Below are 18,925 nucleotides of genomic sequence, written 5' to 3' on the forward strand. Positions count from 1 at the left end.
CTTTTCTTTTTTTTTTTTTTTAACTTTTTACTAATTTTAAGTGTTTTAAGTGTTTTTCCAGGACCCATCAGCTCCAAGTCAAGTAGTTGTTTCCATCTAGTTGTGGAGGGCGCAGCTCATAGTGACCCATGTGGGGATCAAAGTGACAACCCTGGTGTTACGAGCATCGCGCTCTAACCAACTGAGCTAACCGGCCACCCCTCTACCATTGTATGTTATATAATTTTATTTTAGCCATGGAATTGAAAGAGGAATGCATCTTGACTCTCCAAACAGATTGTAAAGTGTTCCAGGTCAGGGCCACGTCCCACTCTTTTGTAAAAGTCCCCTCCACCCTGGGGCTAGGAGAGAAAAGTCTACCCTGTAGAAACTGTAAGCCTGAACAATACAGCTCTTTGCAATGATCTTTTTACACTTGTCATAAAATATGACCCAAGTGTACTGAGCAACTGAGACCCACAATGTGAACATTGTGGACGCCAATCAACACTCTGGCCTGAAGGAGAACAGTGTAGCCATTTTATTCCATCACATGATGAGAAAGCCCAGGGAGAGTTGCAGTGAGGCAGGTAGAGCTCCAGTAGGTGTACTGCTGTCCAAATGTAAATGACCGAGCCCCTCTCCTCTGCACTGAACCAGAGTAGGCAAACAAAACTGACTGAGCCTCCAGTCAGTCCGTGACACTGAAAAAGCACTTAGATTTGCCACTGACTGGGGCTATAAAAAAAGGGGCAAAGAATACCCTCAAAATATAAACATATAACCTATTTCTGATCACAGATATTTATGAAGGGGCTGAACATCAGCATGGGTGCGTAAAGGGAAGTGTGTTGATTCTAGCAAGGGGGCAGGCTAGGCCACCATTCCACTATCCCCGTGGTATGGCAGGGGTGGCAGCCCAGGGGCAGACTGGATGTTTAAACCCTTAATAACAGGGGCTCCCAATATTGAACGGTGATACTTGTTCCTCGTGAGCTAGAATGGAGGGGCTAATGATAGCAAAACCCTGCTGGTAGCCCCCAGTGGGGAGGGGCTCCCAGGCCCTTTAATGATACTGCAGACTCTGTAGCTTTCAGCTACAACCATCCTACTGCCCCTTCCCTAATACAATGCCTGCTGGATATACGGGAAGGGCACCAGAATGACAACATCCAGGAAAATGTCCTGAATGGAGGAGTGCCTGGACTCAGTCTCTTTAGCCTGGAGAAGAATATATATAGTGGGGGCAGAAAAGCTGGGTAAATATCCACACATAAGGCAAAGCGGTAATAAACTTGAATTGTGTTTCAGGAACCTGTACCCCTGCCCCATGACTACCAGACTCTGCCCTCCTGTCACGCCTGCTATAGGTCCGTCCCATACTAATGCTGCCCAATTGGTCAGCACTTCTCCCAAAACCATGTCCTCTCCGTCTCAACCATCTTTGTCGGTACAAGTCCTGGTGAAGCATCATAATTTACATAAAAGGATAGCAACTCTACCTTCCAGAGAGTCTACTGTCAAAGCATACGTCCCTACACTTTTTTAACAAAATTTTCTGTTCTCCCATTTCCTACGAGGGAGGTTCTAACCTGGAAATTTCAATTGCCCAACTCTTACTAAGAATTCAGTTATAAGAAATAAAACCTGTAGGGCTCTGTCTGAAGGCTATACAGTCCACCCTTTTCTCTAAATACTCTGATCTGTACAGGGGGTGAAACCAGGCCTTCAGAGAGCCGCAAACTGGGACTGCAACACACGGAACCGTGAAAACCAGGCCGCCCATTATGTTTGCATTCAAATCTCCTGGAACCACCATTTTTATTTCAATTAGATAGCCAGAAAGAAAACACCAAATCTAGGGCCTGTTTTTCCTTTTTTTCTTCTTTTTCTTTTTTTTTTAGTAACAGGAGAGCCAACTCAATTTATATAATGATGGTTATAATTAATAAGACAGCATGCATTTATTCACATCGTTGAGAACATGTGCCACAGATTGAATGAATACAGCATTTTATATGTTTGCAGGTTGCAAGTCAGATTCTACAACTCTGCATTGAACACAGACTGAATGTCCCACGGAGAACTCTGCATTAAAGAAATTTTATCAGGAAGTTTCTTGATGTTTTACTAGGGAACATGAGTGATGGAACTTGTGTAAGTTTAAATATCATCTATTTCCCACTGAGAGTTCTCTTTCGTCTCTGAGACCCTGATATCACAAGAATGCAAATGTTTCCCAACCCTTTTCCCTTATCTTACTGAAAATTTCAAGTATTTGACATAAGAAACGTTGAGACCTATAGTTTATTTTTATTTTAACCACAGCGAATTAGCTTGACTTTATAATTTCTATTCCACGGACACTTCACAGAATCACTTCTAAGAAACTGCACTGACAGTATTCTTGAACATAAAAACAACCTGTACGAAGCCCAACATCAGAGGAGCTTCCACAGAGAGGTGTTCCAGAGGCCACTGCAGGACAGCGGAGAGCAAAGTGGGAGGAGACCCAGAGACCACACTCTGAGCCCCTAGCCTATTTCCACAGGGCAGCTGTGTGTGACCAGTGTGCTCCCTGAGCTTCCGTGGAAGATTACTTGATAACATGTACCTGCTGCTAAGGCAGCTGGGAAACCACAGTGCTGCAGTCGTAACAGTGGGACTCACCAAAGCACACACAGTCCCCTCTATGTGGCCCCACAGGAGACGTTTCCTTAGACTCCACTCACAGAAAAAAGTAGTGCTTCTCGGGAGTCACTGGTGTTCTTCCCGTAGAAGCAAGGGGAACTTGTAACAGCTTGTGTTTCTTTGTTCGTTTTGGCAGCTCAGAGCCAAATTGATGGCTCACCGACTCCTAACTTTGTCAAACCTCATGCTGGCATTTCCGTGTCCTTGCTTTGTCTTTGACTTTATTTTAATCTCTTGCTTTTATTTTCTCTGCCTCATCAACCTGCTTTCAGTGCCTACTTAAAGTTCTCTCTCTCTCTCTCTCTCAATCTCTCTCTCTCTCTCTCTCTCTCTCTCTTTCTCTCTCTCTCTCTCATCCTATGAATCAAAGGGAGGAAGGGACACTCCCTAGGCAGTAGTTCTATTCGGTTGGTGCAAAAGTAACTGCAGTTTAAAAGGTTAAAAACAACTGCAAAAACCGCAATTACTTTTGCACCAGCCTCATACTTATCTAAACTTCTATTCCCCTATTAGTATGACCCTGTGTGGCTAAGCCTAGAATCTTCCAGGTCCAGTCTTTGAAGTCCACCTGAATCCAGACTCTGACTGAATCCTGGTGACCATCCAGATCAGTCTTATGACTCTTCACTCTCGCCTTTTCTGGCTAGAAGCAGTAATCTCTGTACCTTTATTTACAGATACACAGAAAGCTAGCTCAAGGTTCCACCCCAGTCACTGACAATGAGGAAAGAGGGACAGGTGGCTGACTCATGTCTCAAGCATTTCCTGAAAAATAATTAATATGTTTTTGTTTATGATTGGAATCAGAGTACATGCATGCTAAAAAAAAATGCAAATACAGTTTGTTGTGTGTAATAACAAAAAAGCAGCACTTCTCTACCACATCCACTCTCCAGGGGTAACCATGTAGGTGTCATTTTAGTAATAGTTTTCTCCTGGAGTTGGCAAGTTTAAACACGCACCTCCACCGGAAAGAATGGGACTCACCTTCTTCCCATATTCAACCCATTCGTCAAATTCATTCTTCCAATACCAAATCCATTTTGTGGTGAAGACAGAATTATTCGGCATCGTGACAGATGAAGGCGTGGAGATACGTCGGATAGGATTTAAATCACAAGTCATTTTCTGGAAATTGATTTTATCATTTCCCACAAAAATGCTGCAGGGGGAAAAGTTTAAAGTTAACAAAATATTTCATTGACCTCTGTTTCCTACAATCTGGTCTTCCCTAACAAGAGCACAGAATTAAATTTTTAGAGCTAAAAGGGATCTTCAAATTTTTTTGAGACAGCTCCAGGTCTTACTCATAAAAGAAAAAACTGAGATACAGACAGGTAATGTAACTTGCCTACCCCACATTTTTAATGGTGTCCCAAAATGTATTCTTTCCTCAAAAAATATCCCAAAATAAAACTGTGTCCACAAAACAGTTGATTGCCTCAATGTTAGAAAGTGAGTGCAAAACTAATGGTAGGCCAGTTTTTTCAATTATTATTTAGTTATTAAAGTATAATCCCAGACCTTTTCAGGGAGCCAGCAAGGTCAAAGTTATTTCCATGATATGAAGACATTATGTGCCCTTTTCACTCGCATATTCTCACAGGTGGACAGTGGAGTTTCCCAGAGGCTACATGATGTGTGACTTCACAATAAAGAGATTTCCAAAAATATAAAACATTGTCATTCTTCTCAATGAATTTGTTTTGTTTTGTTTGTAAAACAGTTTTTTGTTATACGTGTATTATACTTATAGTTAATGCATAAAACTATATCTAATTATATCAATATAGTTATATAAAATGCTATTTATGTTAACATGTAATGAGTTTATTATTTTTAAATGAATCAGTATTTAATTTTTCTGTTTTTTATTTTTATTATGATAAATATTGGTATATAATAATCCACATCAACAGAAGCTGTTTGGGATCTTCATTACATTTTTAAGACTGTAGAGGGGTCCTCATACCAAAAAGTTTGAGAATTATTGCTCTACCTCCTTGATCAGTGGTTCCAACAAGGAATAATTTGTTCCCCCTGGGGACATTTGGCACTGTCTAAAGACAGTTTTGGTTATCACAACTGACATCCAGGGGGGAAAGGCCAGGAATGCTGCTAAACCGCCCCACCTTCCCCCACAAATAATTATCTGGCTCCAAAAAGTCAGTAGTGCTAAGGTCAAGAAAACCTGCTTCAGATTTACCTGGTGAGGGGAAACAAAATTCATCTAGAAACAAGAAAATAGCTGATGCCACCCTCTAGTGGCAAAATACAGCAACAGAATCTGCACCAAAAATTCATTAAATCTGCAGATGTTGAAATGCATGTAATTTTTTTGCCCCAAAGAAGTTCCTTATAAAACTAGGATGCATTTTATAAATATGGCATGTGTGGTATCACTCATTTAGGCCCTGACAAAAACAGAAATGTAAGGCATCCCCTTAGATACCTCCAGGATAGAGAAAATAGCAAACATGAAGGCACGTGTAAGACACTAAAGTATACAACAAAATTCTGCACTAGAACTATATGCAATTCATCAAATCACGTTCTAAAACTATGACATTAAGCCAGAGGCTCTTTTGAGCTAATCATTTAGTGCTTTCAAGACCTCTGCATTGTGTTTATTCCTAGATACATGGACAAACTAACTAAACAAATAATAATCGTGTCACTGTTTATTCCACGTGAGTTAGCAAACAGTCCCAGAATCCCTAGTATTAGCCAGGCTGTATGACTTCCAATGTACCCAGCTTATGGGTTTGTTTGTTTTCTATTAACTCAAAGGGCATTTGCTGGTTTTTATCCTAAACTTGAATATGATTCTAAAGGAAAATGTTTTTCTTCTTCCCGCGAGCCTCACACTGTTTTCCTTTGATGATGTGGATCTCACAAGCCAGAGGCCAGGCACCAACTTACCTGGAGATTTGGGGGTTACAATAGGCCTTCTCAATAGATTCCATTAGCTGGAAGTCGATCCAGATGTTTCCAATTAACACCTGCCACTGATAGGGCAGGCGGAAGTGAACTTTGCTGCATCCTTCTGCAAAGACAGAGAGGAGGTCTGAGGGTCTGTTGAGAAGGGGTCCTAATCAGTTCAGCCAAGTTCACTGCTGATTCTCCCCCTCAAGGCCTGCTTTTCCCACCCTGCCAGCCCTTGTGCAAGCACACTCATTGTCTACAGCTTCACTTATGCTGGCTGCTGTCTGCACTGCCCCATCCATACCCGAACCTCCAGGTTCCTTTATTACCAGTGGATACTCAACAGAAAACAAACATTTCCCACTCGCCAAAAAATCACTTTACTCACATGGAAATTTGAGGTAATTATACATTTAAAGTTACCCTTTCTATAACCCCCAAGTGGATAAATGGAGACAAACTGCTCCCCAGCACAGGCCACTGCTTGTCCCTGCGTGAAGCCTGAGCCTTCAATCCGTCTTTTCCAGAAAGATTCCCTCATTCATGTCACTCTATTATGATCTGGCTTGTATTATATTTTGTATTCCTTTAGCCAGGACTCAGAACTCTGTTGGTGCTTTTTTATTTATGTATTTACTTATTTTATGCAGTTTTTCTCATTTGTAGGTGGTCTGATGCCCAGTATAATCACAAACTCTAAAGAACCGCTTATATCTCTCGTGCATGACTGGCGGAAGGCTGGGTATGCAAAAGATGGGCATTAAATCAATGCTTATTGAATAATGAATTAATGTCATAAACACATAATGCAGGAACACAGAAAATAGTTGTTCTTCACAATTTTTATTATGTTATGTTTAAATCATTTTGGAAATGTCCGAAAGGTATGTGACTATTGAAAAACAAAAAGAGCCAGGTTTAGACATCAAAGAAAAACCCACAGGCTGGTACTGCCTAAGACGTGGCTGATTCAAAAGTATATAACCATTCGTTAGAGTCCATACCTCATCCCCATTAGAATGACTGCTATTTAAAAAAAAAAACAAAAAAAACAAGTGTTGCTGACGATGTGGAGAAATTGGAACACTTGTGCATTGTGAGTAAAAACGTAAAATGGTACATCTGCTGTGGAAAACGGTGTGGCAGTTCCTCAGAAAAAATTTAAACATACAATTACCATATAATCCAGCTTTTGGGTATCTACCCAAAAGAACTGAAAGCAAGGTCTCAAGCAGATATTTGTATACCAATGTTCGTAGCAGCATTCTTAACAATAGCCAAAAGGTAGAAATAACTCAATTATCTATCAATGGCTGGATAAATAAAATGTGGTATATACATATAATACAATATTATTCAGCCTTAAAAAGGAAAGAAATTTTGACACATGCTACAACATGGAGGAAACTTGAGGACATTACACTATGTGAAATACGCCAGTATCACAAAAAGACAAGTACTGTGTGATTCCACTCATACAAGGGACTTAGAATAGTCAATATTCATAGAAATAGAAGCTAGAATGATGGTTGCCATGGACTGGAAAAGGGGGAAATGGGGAGCTGTTGATAATGGGTATAAAGTTTCAGTTTTGCAAGATGTAAAGAGTTCTGGAGATGGCTATGAATGTAATTAAGACTACTGAACTGTACATTTAAAATGACTAAAATGGGCAAAAAAAAAAAAATCTTTGTTATAGGTATTATACCACAATTAAAAAGGAAAACAGGGCCGGCCTAGTGGCTCAGGTGGTCAGAGCTCCATGCTCCTAACTCCGAAGGCTGCCGGTTCAATTCCCACATGGGCCATTGGGCTCTCAACCACAAGGTTGCCAGTTCAACTCCTCGAGTTCTGAAAGGGATGGTGGGCTCCACCCCCTGCAACTAAGATTGAACACAGCACCTTGAACTGAGCAGCCACTGAGCTTCCGGATGGCTCAGTTGGTTGGAGCACGTCCTCTCAACCACAAGGTTGCCAATTCAATTCCTCGACTCCCACAAGGGATGGTGGGCTATGCCCCCTGCAACTAGAAACGGCAACTGGACCTGGAGCTGAACGGCACCCTCCACAACTAAGATTGAAAGGACAACAACTTGACTTGGAAAAAAAGCCTGGAAGTACACACTGTTCCCCAATAAAGTCCTGTTCCCCTTCCCCAATAAAAAAAAAAAAAATCTTAAAAAAAAAAAAAGGAAAACAAAATTTTAAGTTAAAGGCTTGCGATTTAGAGAACGTAGGGCATAATCCTCCTTTTCAGACACAAGGCAAATGAGTCTAAGACCACTACGTGATCAATGACATCAGACACGGTGCCCAGGCCCAGGGCAGAGGCAGAAAGGTGAGAAAGTGGTTTAAGAGTGAGAGGATAGCAAGTTGTGCCAGGCACACATCTCTATAGGAAGCCTGGTGGAAGGGGACAGTGACCAGGTGTGGCTCCTCGACTAGAATTACACACAAATCACTCGTCATCTTCAGCTCACATGTGAGGAATGACTGCAAACAGCCCATGGCCCAGAAGAGAGACAATGCCTAAATGACAGAAAACGAACTTTGAAAATGTGTCTGCTAGGGGGCAGCCGATTAGCTCAGTTGGTTAGAGCATGTTGCTAATGGCACCAAGGTTGTCAGTTCGATCCCCACATGGACCACTGTGAGCTGCGCCCTCCTTAAAAAAAAAAAAAAAGAATAAATAAAAAGTGTCTGCTAGAATACCTTTGTGTTTTGGATTTGCTATTTACTTGCTTGCTTTTAGTGCATGAAGAGATGGGTCCCTGATTAAGTATCTTATTTCACCTGAAACTGAATTGCAAAAGGAGAAAGTATAATACACGCCGTGGTGAAGGAGATAGGAGGGATCGGCAGGGTCAAAAGCCAACTTGCCTACTTGTGCACATGAGGTCTTAACATCTCTATTCCTCCAGATTCTGTAAAACAGGTTAAGGGCAGAACCTAGTCTAGGGTTGTTGATGGGAAGTTTAAAGAAGATGCGTGTAAGGTTCTTAGCACTGTGCCTGACATATAGCACAAAATCTCAGTAAATATTAACTGTATTACTATTAATAAAGTTTCTGCTTCTAGAAAGACCTTAAGCTACTCACTCAGTTGACAACTGCTATGTATCAGGCTGTTCAGACAAATTTCCTTTGAGTCATGATCATCTGTCCCAGAAGAAGTGGTACTCGCAACATCCGACACGGAATCTATAAAAGAAGATAAATGCATGGGTGCCGATCTTAATGTTTAAAGCAAAAATCAGGATACCTGGTCTCAACAATGGGAAAGAATAACTGAAGCTGAGGCCATGTTCAAGAAAATTCCTATGATTCATGTGTTGCTCATGAGAATGTAGACAGCCCTCCATAAAAGCAAACGTGAACGTTAAGGTCAAACTCTTCCTGTTCTTAATAAATGTAGCCGTTTAATCCACATTGCTCTACTAGTTGGTCCTTCCATCTTCTACATCAGTCTCCTCATCAGTACCACCGCTTAACGAAAACCCTCTAACGCTATGTCCTTTAATCACTGCTGGGAAACATCCAAAGAGAAACCACCAGCCACAACTATTCTGCTGCAGACACAAGACATGGGGTCCCATTAGTGACTTACTCAGAGCACTGCCTGGGGTCCTTCTTGTAAGCTCCCTGGTAGGGATTTGAGCAGAGTTCTGACCACGGGCCTCACAGATTGTAGCTCTACTGCTTGAAGAAGGTGTAGAAAGTGGCGCCTTGGGCAGAGTGCTGACTTGTGTGGGGGCAGTGGTCTCCCCAGGTGTGAGTAGGACCTGGCTTCTCAGACTCTGACTTCCAGAGCGTAATGCACCATTGTCCCCTCTGACTGCTGATGGTAAGCCAAATCCAGTGGCACCAGCGTTATCAGTAGTTTCATATGTAACTTTACTAGAGCCATTTGATGTGTTATGGATGGATGGACTAGTCCATAATATTTTCTCTCTGTCTTTACTGATAACAAATGCTATTTCCGGTTCAGCGTCATCTGTAATTTTGCTGATGGTCTGAAGATTAGCGTGAGTAGTTCCAGTTTCCTGATTCCTAGGTAATGAGTTTTCTCTCTGTCTACCGGTTGCCATTTGGTAATTGAAAGATTTTGTGGAAGTTATATCTGTGGCCAGTCCATCAAAATTATTATTAAAAGTTGGGAAATGCTGGCCATCTTGATTCCCACTTCTGCCCTCGATAGTCGTGTAGCTCGAGGAAAGCAGACCTGGACTCTTTATGGTGGCTCCGTTGTCAGGTGTTTGTAGAGAACCAAGAGGAGAATATGAGGCAGCTTGACTCGGAGAATACAAATTCTCTCTACTGGTACCTTTGTCATTCAGCCAGGATGTGGGGCCCTTCCAGTTGGAAGCTGATGTTAAATCAGAAGTGAGGGGAGTACAGACTTGATTCCCAAAAAAGAAGCGCTCTGGGCTGCCATTCTCTGAAAACCTCTGGCTTCCTCCCACTTGACCTGTTCCTCCAAGATTGACAGCCTTAGATGAGACTGAGGAAGGCTGAGGGCCATCCTGACTTCCCAAATGCATAAACTTGTGGGCGAGACCCTCTATAAGCACATCATCCCCGGGAGACCTACGGCCCATATGATCTGGACTGGGTGTGCCAGACCTCGCAGTAGAAACTGATGCAGATGGAAGAAATTCGAGCTTGTCCTGAAGGACTCGATCTCTGCTCTTGCTTCTACCTCTGTACGCCATGTCTCTGTGGTGTGAGGGAGCTAAGAGAAGGAAAAAAACAAGAAAATTAGAGTTAACATGATCGAGTTCTTACCACTGCTCTTCCAGGTTTGCTATCCATGTTCGATCAAATTACTTTTCCGAATATGGTGTAAAAATCCTGAGAAAGGAGGTTAGGGTGATGCAGGAATCCTGCCATTCTGCTAGCACAGCAGAAAACACTACCCTACCAACTAGGAGAAGAGCTGCACTGAGCTTGGCTCTTCTCCGCTTCTCTCCTGGACCTCAGATGTAGCCTCCAGGCCTTCAGACTCTTAAGTGGGGCTGTCCACTACCCCCCGGTTCAAGCCCACATTTACTGCTATGGTGAATGGAGAGACAGACCGGGGCAAATCAGGAATGATTTTCCAAATATCATCTCGCTTTTTCCCCATATTGTGATGTAGGTGTGAATCCTAACAAGTTAAGGATTCACAAAATTTAAAACAAAGCAATGAAACTATAGTCTAAAGGTCTGATTTCACTTAAACTCAAAAGTTTTCCAAAGTTCTTCATCTAACTCCTCCAAATGCCCACACTTAAATGAGCAATATCAAAAAGAAGTGGCCTCTCTCTAGAAGCTTGATGTGTCACACTCCCCAGGAAGCAGTGAGCGAGCGTGTGTGAAATGTGCTTATGTGGCATGCATGTGTGTGATGTTTGTGTGGTGTGTGTGTGTGTGTGTGTGTATGTGTGCATGAGGGGCGCATGTGTGGGTAAGGTGTGCACATGTAGGCTACATGTTTGAGGGGTACATGCACGTGTGACATACAGTTGGTGTGAGATGTGTCCATAGGTAAGATGTGCATGTGTGGTGTGTGCAGTGTGCACGGGTGTATATGTGCACGGTGTGTGAGTTGTGCTATTGTGTGTGGGGAAGGGGAGGAAGAGAGGTCCTTTTTCTCCCAAACCCAGAGGGCAGCAGGAAGATAGTAAAAGCAGACAACCCCCTCCTGTCAACAAAAAGTTAATTAAGTAGATTAACCAGATTTTTTTTTTTTTCCAGTACTGTTCCACCATTAGGACAGCTATTACCCAAAAAGACAGAAAATTACACAGTGGTGCAAGGAGGTGGAGATACTAGGATGGTGGGAATGTAAAATGGTGGAGCCACTGTGGAAAATGGTATGAAAGTTCCTAAAAAAATTAAACATAGAATTACCATGTGATCCAGCAATTCCACTTCTGGGTTTATACACAAAAGAACTGAAAGTGAAGATTCAGAGATATTTGTACACCCACGTTCCTAACAGCATTATTTACACTAGCCAAAAGGTAGGAGCAACCCAGAGTCCAAAGACAGATGAATGGACAAACAAAATGTGGCATATTCATACAATGAGTGTTATTCAGCCTTCGGAAAGAAGGAAATTTTTACATAGGCTACAACATACATAAACTCCAAGGACATTAATGCAAAGTGAAATAAGCCAGTCACAAAAAGACAAATACTGTACGATTCCACTTAGATGAGTTACCTAGAGTAGCCAAATTCAAAGAAACAGAAACTAAAATGGTGGTGAAACGGAGCTAAGGGGAGGAGAAAATAGGGAGGTATTGTTTCATAAGTAGAGTTTCAGTTTTGCAAGATGAAGAAGAGTCCAGGAGACTGTGCACGCCAGTGTGAATGTACTTAATGCCACTGAAGACTTAAAAATTGGTAAGATGGTAAATTTCATGTTGTGTATTTGATGGAGAAACTGACCTAAAATGGTTTCCCTGCCACTTGGAACTGACCTAAGATGGTGGCTGGAGTGGAGAGAGAAGTCCCCAGCCTAAGCCACAGCCCACTTCCGCATAAGCCCCTCCAAGCCACACCCCGAGCCTATCACCAGATGACACCTACCCCTTCCCCAACTCAAGGAAGTCCCCAACCCATAAAAACCTGCTCAAAACCTTGCTAGGGGCTCAGTATTTTGGGAAAGATCCCGCCGAGCCCGCCGTCATAATGAAGCTGACTCTCCTAACTCTCTGAGTGCCACTTGGGTTCTTTCCGGTCCTGGTATCTGTAACATATTTTTACCACAATTTTTTAAAAATTCTCCATATTTTTCAAAAGAAAGGAAATTCCGACATGCCATTACATTGATTAAATGAACCTTGAAGACCTTACGTTGAGTGAAATCAGCCAGTTGCACAAAGACAAACCCTGTATGATTCCCCTTCTATGAAGTTCCTGGAACTATCAAATTCATAGAGACAAAAAGTGAAGTGGTGTTTGCCAGAGCCTGGGGCAAGGAGAGCATGGGTTATTGTTTAATGGGGACAGAATTTCAGTGTGGGAAGACGAAAAAGTTCTGGAGATGGATAGTGGTGATAGTTACACAAAAATGTACTTAATGCCATTGATCTGTCTTAAAAATGATTAAAATAGTTCATGTTACGTTATATTTCACTACAATTTAAACAGGAAAAACATACAAATTTTTAAAAAAGCAGTACTGACGACAATACATTAACTTGTATATAGTTTTATATTAATGCTAGATTCCCTGTATTAATTGCATTGTGGTTATGTAAGAGAATGGCCTTATTTTAATTTAAGGGAGAACATGCTGATTTATTTAGCTGTGGAGTGTCCTGATGACTGCATATGTCAAACGTTTTAACCACAAAAATGTTATATGTGTGTGTGAGTATCTACCTGGATACATAGAGAAAGCAATAAAACAATTGTGACAAAATGTTAACAACTGGTGAATCTAAAAACATTTTATGGGGGTTTTTTCCATTAAAAAGAAAAAAAGCTCTATCCACTAGCTTTTAGAGAAATGATAAACATTTTAAAAACCCGGTGGGGAGTGGATGGAATAGTGCTTAGCATGAAAATCAAATCGCATCATCACACATATACTACGATTATAATTACGTAAAATTGGTGTATGAAGTGTGGGCAGGGTCTGAAAAGGAAAATGAAGTTTTATGTAGTGGGGGAGAGTGATTCTGGGTCAAGTTTTTCTTTCCTTGTGATTTCTGTTACAATTGAAAAGTAGAAAGCATTTACCTCGGAAGCCAGAGGGTTTCTTTCGGTTGTGCTTGCTGTTGCAGATGTCCTGGATATTTTGGACCACCTCCGGGGTCAGCCCGTGTTCCCTCATGATCGCCAGCACCTTCCTGTCCATCAGGTTATGAGACCTGAGGCAGTTGGCATAACCACAGTTCCCTCGGGTGAAGTGTTCACAAATGTGGAGTCTTTCACATGGTGGCTGCTGGCTACATATCTGCCTTCGACCTTCCCCCTTGTAACTTTTGCAGATCTACAGAAGAGGGAAACAATAACCGGAGACAAAACACCTTCAGCGTCTGCCACACAGTCATTAAGGAAAGTTTATGTAGCCACAAATTTCAGAAGCAAACAGAGATATACCAAAGAAAAACAATGCATGTGTATTCCAGACTTGGATGAATTTGCGTTCAATCGGTCATGTCTTTGGGGCAGAAGAAGCCTGTGGACTAACTAAAAGAAACGTAAATTTGATTAACCCTTTGGAGGAATCAAATTAAGACGGCCAGCTACAGATAGGCCCAAACAGGACCCAAAGTGAGCCCTATGTTATAAGGGCACCGCAAAGAGGAAGGGCTATCTTTGGACATCAACTCATTCTGCTATTAAAAGAATAGGGGCTTATCAGCAATGGTTGAAAATCCAGAATCTAGTCTCTGCTAGGCAGAACATGGCAAAGTTTCTCAAAAGACCAACCAAAGAAGATAATTTTTATATTTCTATGTAAATATATATATCTACCTATCTAGCTTTACAGAGTTGTTCTTACTGGAAGGAGGGCAGAAGAAATATTAACTCTGAGGCCAGACCATGTGACGCAGGACTGGAAGATGCTATTTGAAGTCTGCAGCCCTACAACCACCTCACCTGAATTACTGACTTACTCCCAGCCTCTGCTTCCTTTGTTGTCAAAGAAGAAAATATTTGCTCTGTCTGCCTAAACCACGCTGTTCAGCAGATTAAATAATAAAATACGTGAGTGTGTTGTACAAAATCTAAAATGTGATGCAAATGTTTAAAGCATACCCGAAGAATCTTAAAGATCAAAACATTTTTAAGTTGTTTCAATAGACAGCAAACCCGCTCGACACAGTTCCCTGGGACTTATTTAGATGGCAAGAACATGGATTCAGACTCTCGCAACAACAATTCAGCCCCCTCGACAGCTTCTAAAAGGAAGAGCAGCCACTCCTTTTATTCTCTAGGGACTTGATATAAAAAGTCCTTGGTGATTTTAGAGAACTGAATCCGAGATCAGACCTGATGAGTGACCTTTTCAAACCTCCAAGTTTAAAGCTAGACTAAAGGTGGACCACAGGTCAACACTCTTCTCGTCATAAATCTTCACATCGTCATTCCTTCACATAAAAGGGAAAGGAGAGATGCCTCTGTTTGTCAACAGGACATTTATCGAGGTTGGTGTGTAAGGCATTTTCCCCATGCTGGTAGCCATGGGGGAACTGGGCTGGCAAATAGGGTAAGAACCATAGATATACCAAAACAAGATCTCTAAACCCTGGGCTCCTGGAAACAGAAAGAGACAAAATCCAAATACCTAGATGAAAAAATACACGGGGTGGGGAGAGGAAATGAGATATTTCCTTCCCCTTCTCTCCCTCTCTGAACAAATGTGTATAGAGTGCTTTGCATTCCTATCTCTCCCGAGCTCAGTGATTGGCCCCAAATCACCCCTTGTGTCATAAGGTTTTTTAGGTCCTCAAGGAAACACACTGAGCTCAGAGTCAAAAGTGTGTAACCCTCCACAGGTCCCTAATAGCTATGTTGTCATATACAAAAACTCATCTGGATTTCAACTTTGCTTTTCTTTTCTCTGTCCCTTCTATTGACCCCTCTTGGGTCTTCCATTATGTTTCCGTGCCTCTCTATCAGTGTGAGGCTAACTTCTCTACTCAAACATTTTTTTTCAGGTCAGATACCATTCTTTAAACAGCATCCTCTAATTTTAAAGTCAATATTCCAGTATGGAGGGAATGTTAATTATCAGCCATTGTCCCTATCTTTCTTCTAGTAATAGAAGCTCCAGAGTTTTAACTGGACACATGGTTACCAGCCAGAAACTACATTTCCCCACATTCCTTCCAACTAAGGGTGACCATGTGATAATGTCTGACCAATGAGATGGCAGCAGAGGCGCTAAGTAAAATATCCAAGTGGCATCTTTTAAACAGGAAATTGCTTGCCTTAGACTTACATCCACTTACTGACCACTGGATTCCATGCCTACCTACATCCAGGCAAGACCAAGAGTCGTCAAACTTTTTCTGTGAAGGACCAGGTAGTAAATATTTTAGGCTTTGCAGGCCAGTCAGTCTCTGTTGCAACTACTAAACTCACCCTTGTATGGAGAAAGCAGTGATAGACAATATGTAAATAAATGGGTGTGGCTTTGTTCCAATAAAAGTTTCTTTATAAAAATAGATGTCAGGCCAGATTTGACCCATGGGCTATAATTTAATGACCCCTGATCTAAACTAGCAAGTGATAGCAAAATAAAATTATATTTCATTTGAATCACATGTTGGGGTCTCTTTGTTACGACGATTTAACCCATCCCCTCAACCAATATACCCTGTCATTTTCTAAAACTTCGATTCAAAGCCCACCTCTTCCAGAAGGCCACCCTGATGGAAAGCATCTACGAGTCCTACTACTACATCTTCAGATCATAGCTGTTCACACAGGGTTCCCTAGCAACCTAGCAGAGAAGGCATTTAGACTCAAATTCTTATAAAACTTCAACAAGGAAGGAAATTGCTGGAATCTTCCAGATCACTCAATAACACCCACCTGTTGGTGGTGCCACCCGCAGAACTCTGGTGCTGAGTTTTTTCCTGCTCCTACTCCAACATATCCAGGACACAACACTGCCAATGATATTCTTCCTGCTTTTTACACCCAGGAATCGTAACTTACCTCAGGCATAAAGAAAGGGTCACTTTGGACAAGTAGCACTGCTAATTCTTCTTTGTTCAGTCCAGAGAGCTGATGATTTTTCAGGATTCTGAAGTTGTCTTCCGAGAGAACTTCGTGAGAATATTTGCATAAATTCCTGGAAGAAAATGACAATTGTTCAGCATTTCCAATTCACCAAAGTAAAGAAAAAGAAATCATCCAGGGAACTTTCAGTCAGTAAGGCTCAATACCCATATCCTTCGATAACTAATACAGGTCGGTCCAGCACAAAGAACACACTTTAAAAATGTAAAATGATGAAACATCCAAATGGGAGTCTGTGTGAGTATTTTTTCCCCAAAGTATACACATCTATACTTTAAATTATTGTAATACTTCTTTAAAAATTATCTCATCTAGTATTTATTAACAATGTGAGAAGAGGAAAAAACTTAGCAAAGAAACTGAAACCAATGTCATCTATGGACTGCCAATAAAGTCAGTGGAAAAACAAAATTCCATTTATCAAACATTTTTTTATTATATGGAATTGTGTATTGTTTTATCTTTTCTATGTCTTATATACCAATGTATGATATATACCCGTATGATTTGTGACTACAAAGGAATGAAACAAGCTCTTGATTGTATACTTCAAACAACCCTAGAGCAAAAGTGATAAAAATCCCTTTCAATTTAAGGTCTTGATGATTTAGGTCAACACTATCCAATAGAATGTTCTATGAGGATGGAATTGTTCTGTCATCTGAGCTTTCTAAGATGAAAGCCTTGCATGGCTACCGAGCACCTGAAACATAGCTAGTGAGATGTAGGAAATTTTTCTATTTTATTTTGTTTTAACTAATTTAAACTTGATTACCCACACACAGCTGGGGGCTACTATCCTAAATAGCAGAGATTTAGATCTTTGCTATTCAAAGTGTGGAGAACCAGTGGCACTGCCATTACCTGGTAACTTGTCAGAAATTTAGAATCTCAGGCCCCACCCGTCACACTGAATCAATATCTGTCTTTCAACAACATCCCCAAATAACCCAATCACATTAAAGCCCAAGAAGCACTGATTTAGATAAAAAGGAAATCCTGATAGCGCTGATGTTTTCATTAGACAAACATAATTTGACAGTTATCATGTTCACGTAACAAACCACTTTTTAACTTACACATACCACCTAAAATATCACCAAAGTCCTCATTTATGATTTGAATCGTTATTAAGATGATAGGATATTAATATTTTCTAGTTTGCACAACCATTATCAAATGGTCAGGTGGTTAGGGAATGGCCAGATTTTCACTATATAAATTGTGTGGCTACAATTACCTTTGTACAAATATAACTTTTCTTCCTTTACATTATTTTCCTGGGATTTATTCCTTTAGGAGTATTCTCCAAAGGACATCACAATTTTCTTGGCAGCTTGTGTTCCATTTTGATCTGCTCTCCAGAAAACACACCAACCATCTGTGAGTGTGTCTATTTCCCCACAAGTACACTAACATTGAGTTTTATCATTTTGTTTCTTTAATAGGTATAAAATAAACTTATATTTTTCATTTGCCTTTAGTAAACAAATGTCTCCATTTATTCAAGTCTTGTTCTATTTTCCTTATTGAGAATTAAAATCTTTCTTTTAGTAGTTCTCTTTCACTTCCCAAATATTAAATATGTATCTGTTGCCACTATTATTTTTCAGTTCTCTGTCACTAGTAGAAATGCAAATGACTTTACAAAATTATCTTCTAGTAAACAAAAATGACTGCAAAATTATAGTAAACAAAAATGCGAATGACTTCGCAAAATTATCTTACTGAAATTGATAATTTGATTTTAAATGTAAACATCTAAGGTAAAAGTTATTCTCTAAGAATTAATCTTTGAAAGTGACTTATTCATGGGCTTGCTGCCTGTATGTAAAGCATTTCTGAAACCCTCTGGTATGTAGTGCCTTCAGATCTGGCTGTGGAGCCTTGTAAGAAAAATCACAGAATCAACAACTATGTCAGCCACCTGAAAACCTAACCAGCCCCCCCACACACCTTGCTTCATGGAGAAGTCAAGGGCAGCTGATCAGGCAGGCCTCTGGCAACAGCCTCTATCCTAGCCATTTTTTCAGGCAGGTTCTCTTTGTGCTTTCTCCAACCCGGTGTCCCTGGCTTTTAGTGTTTCTGGCGCTCCTTGATAATGCCCACCTCAGCTCTCTGCTTGCTTTTGGGTTCTGTGGTTTCCGATAACGGTTTCCCCACAGGCCCCACCCCCCAGAGCCCTCAGCAGCTGGGCGAAGGACTCCACCTCATCCCTCCCCCAACCTCCATGGGAGGAGGGATCTGAAAAGAACTACAGCAAGAAAAGCCCAGCCCTCAACCCAAAGCTGAAAGCCCCTCCGTTATAGCTTTACCAGATGTGTCCGCCTTGTTATCTCGTAAGGCGTTTCACTCCATTGGCCATTGCCATTACCTCTTGCTATGAAGCTGAAAATGACCCTGTTCAAGCATCCCACTGCTAGCTAGATAGGTTCAGCCGTCTCTGGCTTGGAGATACTTGACAACTGTTAATTAGATGGAATTAAGAATCTTTGCTTTCCCTTTAGCTCCAGTCCAGACATCATGAACATGGAACCAAGACTATGGCACCGTGTTTGTCCTGTGGCCAAATCAGGGTC

General features: G+C 41.2%; 1 protein-coding gene across 1 annotated transcript in view; it reads right to left on the reverse strand.

Moving 5' to 3' along the window:
- The window catches only part of ZC3HAV1 (zinc finger CCCH-type containing, antiviral 1), a 47,333-nt gene that overhangs the window by 18,811 nt on the left and 9,597 nt on the right, over positions 1-18,925 (reverse strand). Inside the window, exons 2-7 of the mRNA XM_081038244.1 lie at positions 16,263-16,398; positions 13,329-13,581; positions 9,202-10,326; positions 8,694-8,795; positions 5,593-5,716; positions 3,658-3,832 (exon numbers count right to left, since the gene is read on the reverse strand). Of these exons, the coding sequence (XP_080894370.1) occupies positions 3,658-3,832; positions 5,593-5,716; positions 8,694-8,795; positions 9,202-10,326; positions 13,329-13,581; positions 16,263-16,398 (1,915 nt within the window). The remainder of the gene's footprint in view (positions 1-3,657; positions 3,833-5,592; positions 5,717-8,693; positions 8,796-9,201; positions 10,327-13,328; positions 13,582-16,262; positions 16,399-18,925) is intronic.

Source organism: Rhinolophus hipposideros, assembly GCF_964194185.1.
Source record: "Rhinolophus hipposideros genome assembly, chromosome: 25".
Taxonomy (NCBI): domain Eukaryota; kingdom Metazoa; phylum Chordata; class Mammalia; order Chiroptera; family Rhinolophidae; genus Rhinolophus; species Rhinolophus hipposideros.